Source organism: Microtus ochrogaster, unplaced genomic scaffold (assembly GCF_000317375.1).
Source record: "Microtus ochrogaster isolate Prairie Vole_2 unplaced genomic scaffold, MicOch1.0 UNK22, whole genome shotgun sequence".
Taxonomy (NCBI): domain Eukaryota; kingdom Metazoa; phylum Chordata; class Mammalia; order Rodentia; family Cricetidae; genus Microtus; species Microtus ochrogaster.
In genome coordinates, this window is record NW_004949120.1 from 5,416,675 (window position 1) to 5,425,739 (window position 9,065).

Below are 9,065 nucleotides of genomic sequence, written 5' to 3' on the forward strand. Positions count from 1 at the left end.
GTAGTCCTCATTGTCCGCTATGTTCAGCAAGCTTTGGAAGTCATTAAGTGTCTGCAACCGATCACTCTTAATTTGCACCTTTTAGGGTCTAATTTGTTGTAAACCTATTTTATAACCTAAATAATCAAAAGAATCTCCTCTTTGTATTTTTTCAGGATCAATTTGTAATCCCCAACAGTGCAAAATTTTCTTTACTTCTTCAAACATTCTTTCTAAAGTATCTCCTTTTGAATCAGATAGCAAAATGTCATCCATGTAATGGTAAACTATAGATTCAGGAAATTGCTTACCAATGACTGACTTACAAAATATTGTCATAGGCTGGGGCTATTTAATATCACCCATGGGAGAATCTTCCATTGATATCTTTTAACTGGCTGAGAATTATTATAAGTAGGCAATGTAAAGGCAAATTTTTCTCTGTCCTTTTCTTGTAAAGGTATAGTGAAGAAACAACCTTTTAAATCAATATCTATAAGAGGCCATCCTTTAGGTAATAGAGAAGACAATGGAATTCCAGACTGTAAAGACCTATTAGGTGAATCACCTTAATTAACAGCTCTTAGATCTGTCACCATTCTCTCTCTCTCTCTCTCTCTCTCTCTCTCTCTCTCTCTCTCTCTCTCTCTTTGCTTTTTCGAGACAGGGTTTCTCTGTGGCTTTGGAGCCTGTCCCGGAACTAGCTCTATAGACCAGGCTGGTCTCGAACTCACAGAGATCCGCCTGCCTCTGCCTCCCGAGTGCTGGGATTAAAGGCGTGTGCCACCATCGCCCGGCCTCCACATATCTTTTTAACAACAAATACAGGACAATTCCAAGGACTGGTTGGTTCTTTAATATGCTGAGCATCTGGTTGCTCCTGTACCAGCTGTTTTAAAGCCTGCAATTTCTCTATTGTAAAAGGCCATTGCTTACCCATACAGGTTTGTCTGTCAACCATTTTAAAGGTAGGGCTCTTGGTGCCTTTGAAATATCAGCAGCTGTTGTGACCTGTTATGTACAACCTGAATGGTCAGTGACTGTTCTTTATAATATCTTGTAACATTTTTCCCAGGAACATAGACATTAATTTATGGTTTGTTTCTAAGATTTGTGGAATGTTAATCTGAGTATTCCATTACTGTAACAAATCATGTCCCCACAAATTTATTGCTATGTTAGCCACATATGGTTTTAATATTGTTCTTTGTCCTTCTGACCCTATACATTTGACCCATATCATGTTCTGCTTTACCCGAGATAAAGTTATGATCCCTAAAAACTGAACATTTACATCCTGAAGAGGCCAGTCTGAATGCCAAGATTCTGATGAAATTGTTACATCTTTATCTGTGTCTTCCAGACCTTCAGTGACAATGCCATTTATTTGTATTTTTAATTTTGGTCTCTGTTCCTTCATATAAGTTTGTCAAAATACTTTATGGTTTCTCCTCAATTTTTTGTTCTTTCTTCTATACCTGTTGTATTATCCAGAGCAGTATGATTTCTTATAATATGCATTAGGTTCATTATTTGTTCTGGGAAGAAGTTTCCTCTATGACGGTAGGGAACAACTGAACCAGATTTGGCATAGGAGCCTGCGAGAGGCCCCTCAGGGAGTTTCCTGATGGCAAAGGATTACCTTGACTATTCCTTGTTGACGTGTATTCATTAGTCTGATGCCTGCCTTTTCCACACCTCTGCATAATCCAGAAGGGAGGGACATTCTGAATGGATTATTCTTAAAAAAATTTTTTCTAGGAATGCATTTTGTACAGTCCATTTTAAGGTGACCTTGTTTGCCACAACTATAGCATTTGACATTTTGAGTTTTCCTTAAACCTCTGGAAATCACCTTTCCTATCCATGCACCATCATGGTCATGACATTCAATATTAACTGTATCTAGACTTCATTTATCCAAAGGTGCAGACCTTGACTTTAATGGCCTAATTATCCTTTTGTATAGAGCATTGGCATTTTCAAAAGCCATAGATTCAATTATTATTTGTCTAGCTTCTGAATTTGGCTTCATTCTATTTAGTGCTGAAGTCAATCTTTTTAAGAAATCCCTAAAGGCTTCCTTGGGCCCTGTATAACTTTAGTAAATGACTCAATTTTCTTTCCTATTTCTCCAATTCTGTCCCAAGCATTCAAAGCTGCTGGGTGGTATAAATCCAGGGTGTGGTCATCATATACAGCTTGCCTTTCAAAAGTAGCATCATCTCCTTCTCCAACAATTTGATCTTAGGAGAATTCCCTACCTCTGGCTTTACTGCGTTCAATAATCTTAGCTTCTTCTCTGAACCTGATACTCCATTGTAATTGTGGACCAGGCTCTCAAACACCTGTAACTAAGTCTATCCAGTCTTTAGGGTAATTCTATTATGAACTGACCACAAGTTTAACATTGGCTTCACAAAAGGTGAACACATGCCATATGAGACTATTGCTTCCTTAAATCTCCTTAAATCTAACAATATCACAGGAGTCCAGTTAACTGTAACAGAGCCTCTGCCATCTGGCAATTCCTGTAAGGTTACTGGATATATCAAAGTTGGTTGTCTGAAAACCTTAGGCTTTTCCTCTGTATTCTTATAGGCAAAGCTGAAGTTGGTTCCTCTGTCTGGATTTGAATACCTCTTCGATCTGTTTCATTAGGTTTTTCTCAGGCCTGTATCTTAGCATTCAGATTAACAAACTTTTTTAGTGATAAGACAAAAATCATAAAGCTTATAATGTTTATAATTGATGTTACATAAATCTCATCTAAAATAGATATTCTCTCATTTAATCATTTCATTTTAAAACTGTCCAGCATAGCCAGGCGGTGGTGGCTCATGCCTTTAATCCCAGCACTCAGGAGGCAGAGGTAGGTAGATCTCTGTGAGTTCGAGACCAGCCTGGTCTACAAGAGCTAGTTCCAGGACAGGCTCCAAAGCTACAGAGAAACCCTGTCTCAAAAAACAAACAAACAAACAAAAAGAATTCCCAATTGTCTTACCAAATCTACCCACGATATGGAAGGAGATGTGAGGGTTATTGCTGCTACGTAGAACAGTGAAAGCCTGACTGGATTTCAAGGCAGCTGCTAAGTTTGGCAGCAGCACGAGAAGGGGGTTCAGGGAGAGCCTGCAACCCACAGTGGAGAGAGAGGGGGCTAAGGGGAAGAGAGAGAGAGATGCGGATAGGAGAGAAAGGGAGAGAAAGAAGGGGAGGGAAAGAGAGAGCGCAGTGCCCACAGGCTGAAAGAAACACAATTGATTGTTCTGAAAAAGTGTGTGTGGCCAGGGCTGTCTGAATACAGAACCAGCCGATTTGGGGCAGGTGAGTCCTGTGGTGTTTGGAGCCCAGGTGCTCTGGAGTTTGGGGTGCAGCTGGAGAGTGTCACAGAGGAAAATCTCCAACTTGCTCAGAGGCTTGGGGAAAAAAAGAAAAGAAAGCCTAGTCATGTGGGACTGGAGCCCCACATGCAGCTCCAGCCTGTGACGGTGGCTAAAAAAAATCACAGGCAGACAGCTTTTTCATGAATTTATACCTTAAATTTTGGGCGCCAAATGTAGCATGAATAATAAAAATCCAAATACAGGTATTGCGGTTCAACCTGAAGATCAGAAAAGCAAAGCAGCCAACCACTAGAGGAGAGCTCTTACCTCTATGAAATCTTCAGACTGAATGAGAACGAGTTTCTGTCTCATCCCACCTTATATTCCTCTCTAGTGCTGGGATTAAAGGTGTGTGTCACCACCGCCAGGCCTCTGTGACTAACTAATGTGTGCCACCACTGCCTGTCCTGTATGACTGACTAGTGCGGCTGTTTTGTGTTCTGGTCTTCAGGCAAGCTTTATTTATTAAAAGACAAATAAAATATCACTACAGCCTTTGCATCAGCTCCTGCCTCCAGGTTCTTGCCCTGTATGAGTTTCTACCCTCTCTGCTTTTGATGATGAACTGTTCTATGGAACTGTGAGTGAAATAAACCCTCTCCTCCCCAAGCTGCTTCTGGTCATGGTGTTTCATTATAGCAGTAGTAACGTTAATTAAGACAATACTGAGACATTTTTAAAAATTTTTTTATGTTTAGGTGCCCCAAATACTGCTGAATTAAGGATTTGTCGTGTAAACAAGAACTGTGGAAGTGTCAGGGGAGGAGACGAAATATTTCTCCTTTGCGACAAAGTTCAGAAAGGTATTTGCCAATTTTGTTTCTTTGAATTAGTAATATATTTTTAATTAATATATGTATTTTACCTTGTTCCCCCATTGTTACTAATCTTTGGCATTTTATTCACTAGATGACATAGAAGTTCGTTTTGTGTTGAATGACTGGGAAGCTAAAGGGATTTTTTCACAAGCTGATGTACACCGCCAAGTAGCTATTGTTTTCAAGACTCCTCCATATTGCAAAGCCATATTGGAGCCTGTGACAGTGAAGATGCAGCTGCGGAGACCTTCCGACCAGGAAGTTAGTGAATCTATGGATTTCAGATACCTGCCAGATGAAAAAGGTATGAGGGCAGTCATGTACATACATACATACATACATACACACACACACACACACAGAGAGAGAGAGAGAGAGAGAGAGAGAGAGAGAGAGAGAGAGAGAGAGAGAGAGAGAGTGTGTGTGTGTGTGTGTGTGTGTGTGTGTGTATTGGAAACAGAGTCTCATGTACTCGATGATGTCTATGAACTCGCTGTGTAGCTAAGGCCGAATGATCCTCCTGCCTGCACCTCCTGACTGTTGGGATTGCAGACATGGGACACTGTGCTCCCCACTCCACCGTGTTAATTGTGGTGCTAGGGGTAGAACTCAGCGTTTTATGCACACTAACAAGTGCTGAACCAGCCCAGCTGCATTCTCAGCTAAGAACAGATCATCTTCTTAAACTGATCATGCTGGTAATATTGTAAAATAAACACGTGAGTGCAGTTTGTTTGTTTGTTTGTTCTGTGTAGCAGTCCTGGCTGTCCTGGAACTCACTCTGTAGACCAGGCTGGCCTCGAACTCACTGAGATCTGCCTGCCTCTGCCTCCCATCTGTAGGGATTAAAGGCATGCGCCACCACCACCTGGCTTTTGAATGAAGTTTTATATCTTTGTATTTTTTTCTTTTCCTGAACGTTTTCAGGATTGTGTCTTTGCCGTTTTTTTTTTCTTTTTTTTTTCTTTTTTTTTTTTTTTTGCTTTTTACATTTCTTAGGAGGGTTTCAATAATTTGAGAGTTCTTGAACTGTTGGATTGTATTTTCTCTCAATGTTTATTTTTGGATTCACTTTTTGTACTTACTGTGCCCTTTTATATTTGGATAGTTTTTTAATGGTATTTGTTTTGGTTTATGTATTCCCAGACCTTCTTTCATTAGTTCATGTTGACTTATATATTTTTAGGGTGAAAAATGAGTAGTTTAAGCTGCTTAATAGAAAAGTGTCCCTGACAGCTGATATAGGATCTATTGTACTGTATGTATTGTATGTCTTTACAGGTCTATATGACTCACATGCACTCAAAGCACTGCCATGTGCTCTCAGTGCGCCTACTTAATGGTGAAGGGGATAGAACCCATGATGATTTACTGCTTTTTTCTGCTTTCTTTTTTAATCAGATGCATATGGCAATAAATCAAAGAAACAAAAAACAACTCTACTTTTTCAGAAACTGATGCAAGATTGTGGTAAGAATATCTTTGATTGATTTATATTTAAACTAATTTCTTTGCTTTACTGGTTTTTAAATTTTTTTTAATTATAAACTTTTTTCAAGTTACATTTAATAATAGAAAATTTTTATCATAGCAGCTAACTTTCCTGAGAGAATAAGAACTGTCCCCTCAGGGTCAATTGGAGATGGAAGATTCATCAAAAAAGGTATTTTATCCCTATTAAATGTTGTTAGTCCACATTTTAGGAATAAATGCTTTTTTTTATTGAGAAAAGGAAAAAAAAAGTTTCCCCCTCCTCCCAGCCTCCCATTTCCCTCCCCCTCCTCCCACCCTTCTCCCCCTCCCCCCACTCCTCTCCCCCTCCCTCTCCAGTCCAAAGAGCAGTCAGGGTTCCCTGCCCTGTGGAAAGTCCAAGGTCCTCCCCCCTCCATCCAGGTCTAGGAAGGTGAACATCCAAACTGGCTAGGCTCCCACAAAGCCAGAACATGAAGTTGGATCAAAACCCCTTGCCATTGTCCTTGGCTTCTCATCATCCCTCATTGTTCGCCATGTTCAGAGGGTCCGGTTGGAATAAATGCTTTTTAAATATTTTTATTTTCTACAGATTTTCTCATGCTTTCAATATTGCATTGAGCTGCTCTGTGCCTCTGGAGGTTGTGTTGGAAACTGATTCTATTTTGGGGATTTTATTGTGCAAGCAATTACATTTTGTTGATACACTGGTATCTTAGTCCCTGTTGTACTGCTGGGAAGAGACACCATGACCACGGCAGCTCTTACAAAGGAAAACATTTCACTGGGGCTGGCTTACAGTTTCAGAGCTTTAGTTCAGTCTCTTCATGACGGCATGCAAGCAGACATGGTACTGGAGAAGGAGCTGAGAGTTCTACATCCATATCCACAGGCAGCAGAAGCCCCAGTGTGTCATACTGGGCATAGCTTGAGCATATGAGACTTCAAAGCCCACCTCCACAGTGACACACTTCCTCCAACCAGGCCACACCTCCTAACAGTGCCTCTCCCTGTGGGCCAAGTATTCAAACATGAGTCTATAGGGCTCATTCGTATCCAAACCACCACAGCTGGCAAAATTGCTAATTGCACTGTGTCCTGGGAGAAGTGATGTGGATATGGCGCTAAGCTCCTTTGGTTGTAGTGTCTCTCACTGCCTTTTTAAGCGGTGCTGCAGAGACCTCAGGCATGCGAGCACTTGCTGGCAGGCCCAGTCCACTCCAGACCTAGACTCCCTTTTTCCTTCTGCAGCAACAGATTCGAGTAGTTCCAACAGAGATTGCTCACCCAACATACCTTAAAACCATCTGGCCTTTGATGGAAGATATTTTATGAGCCCCTGATAAATTTTCTATCTTCTTTCCTTAAATTGGTACTTTATCCTGGTTTATATAATACTTTTGTAATATGTCAATAAATACAGTTTTTATGATAGGGAATTTTGTAGTATCATAGGGTCATATCTTAGTAAGTCTTAAAAACTGTATTTTTTAGTTTTTCCCAATGAATGTCTTCTCCATCTCTCCATTTTCTCATAAAAGTAGAGACTATATCCAATATTTATCTGCCATGTTTTAAAGATGTACCTATATGGCTCAAAAAGTTGGATTTTTATATTTAACTTGAAGAAACTTACATATACCAACATTTTTAAAAATAATTTTTCATCTATTTATAAAGCAATTACATGTTACTAAATTTAGTTTTGAAATCATGTAATAATTTTTGCGCTTTTTTTTTATTTGAAATGTATCAGTTCCCTGGAAAAATTTTAGTGGGTTTTTATAATTTCAATTCAAAAATAATGCTTTAGGTTAATTAGTTCACCTTAATTTATAAAATACATTTTCTTCTACAGAACCAAACTTGTTTTCTCATGGTACCGTTTTACCAGAAATGCCCAGGTCTTCAGGAGTGTCAAGTCAAGCCGAACCCTACTATTCTTCATCTGTGCCCATCTCAAGTGGAATGACACATCACCCACCAGCCATGGCCTCAGTGGTCTCTCCACCTACAAGCTGGTCACCAGTGACCCACCCCACCTCACGCTCAGTCAGTACAAATACATTGAGTAGCTTTTCAGCAGCCACAGTGCCCTCTAACTCAACAGGCACCCTTGGGTTCCTAGAAGTGCCTGGTATCGAGTTAAGTGCTCCTAATGCTTGCCTTTATACCGATGGCCTCGCTAGAATGGAAACGCCATCCATGTCACCGGCCGACTTATATAGCATTTCTGATGTCAACATGCTGGCTAATAACCCTGTGAATGTGATGACAACCAGCAATGATAACGTGGGGGACACTGATAATCCAAGACTTGTGAGCATCAATCTTGAAAACCCTTCATGTAACTCAAGGTTAGACCAAAGAGACCCGAGACAACTACACCAGATGCCTTCTGCCAGTGTATCAGCAGGCACCAGATCTAATTCTATCTTTGTTTCACAGCCAGATGCATTCAATAGGTCAAACTTCAACTGTGTCGAAAACAGCCTGATAAATGAGCCTGGACCGTCGAATGATGCAAATAGTCATAATTTTGCTCAGAACAGTCAATATTCAAGTATTGACACTCTGCAGAGTGAGCAGTTGAGTGATTCTTTTGCATATACTTTTTTTTAAATATGTTTCAGGACTTAAATCTAGGGAGCTATAAAGTTTTAGGTATATAGACTATAAAGAGAAGGTTCAGAAGTAGAAACTGTAGAGGGCTCTATGATTTTACTTTGAAAGATGCTGAAATTGGACGTGCTTGGTGTGACTTGTTCTTTCATATGTCCTCAAGACAAGCTATGTGTCTTTTGTAATGTATTAATGTATTAGTTAAATGAATTGATATTTGCTTTTAAGCAGATTTAAGGTAAAACGTGTAATGGCTATGCCATTGGGAAATAAACTCATTATTATTGTTGAGGCCCATAGACTAAAGTGACCCCTAAGGGGTTTTCTGGGGTTTCTTGGTATTCTTAGGTGTGTGTGTGTGTGTGTGTGTGTGTGTGTGTGTGTGTGTGTGTGTGTGTGCGCGTGCGCGCGCGCGCGCGTGCGCGTGTGTGTGTGTGTGTGCGCGTGTGTGTGTGTGTGGTGTGACAGAGACAGAGACGGGGTGGGGGGAATCACTGAAGTGAGATTTCAAGGTATGGAGGGTTTTTGTTTTCTATTTTTATATTATTTAGACTCATACCACTAAGGCTACTTAGGAAATTAGCTTTGGGCTGGAGAGATGGCTCAGCAGTTAAGAGCACTGACTGTTCTAAAGGTTCTGAGTTCAATCCCAGCAACCACATGGTGGCTGACAACCATTTGTAATGAGATATGGTGCCCTCTTCTGGCCTTCAGGCATACATGCAGGCACAGAACATTGTATACATAATAAAATAAGTCTTTAAAAAATAGCTTAAGACCAATATTTTCA

At 40.2% G+C, this 9,065-nt stretch overlaps 1 protein-coding gene across 1 annotated transcript in view; it reads left to right on the forward strand.

The window, feature by feature from the left end:
• Rel (REL proto-oncogene, NF-kB subunit) overlaps window positions 1-8,386 on the forward strand; it is a 35,048-nt gene extending 26,662 nt beyond the window's left edge. The window contains exons 6-10 of the mRNA XM_026789569.1: window positions 4,064-4,168; window positions 4,275-4,487; window positions 5,585-5,653; window positions 5,778-5,846; window positions 7,512-8,386. Coding sequence (XP_026645370.1) covers window positions 4,064-4,168; window positions 4,275-4,487; window positions 5,585-5,653; window positions 5,778-5,846; window positions 7,512-8,275 — 1,220 coding nt within the window. The 3' untranslated portion in view covers window positions 8,276-8,386. The remainder of the gene's footprint in view (window positions 1-4,063; window positions 4,169-4,274; window positions 4,488-5,584; window positions 5,654-5,777; window positions 5,847-7,511) is intronic.
• The last annotated feature ends 679 nt before the right edge of the window (window positions 8,387-9,065 follow it).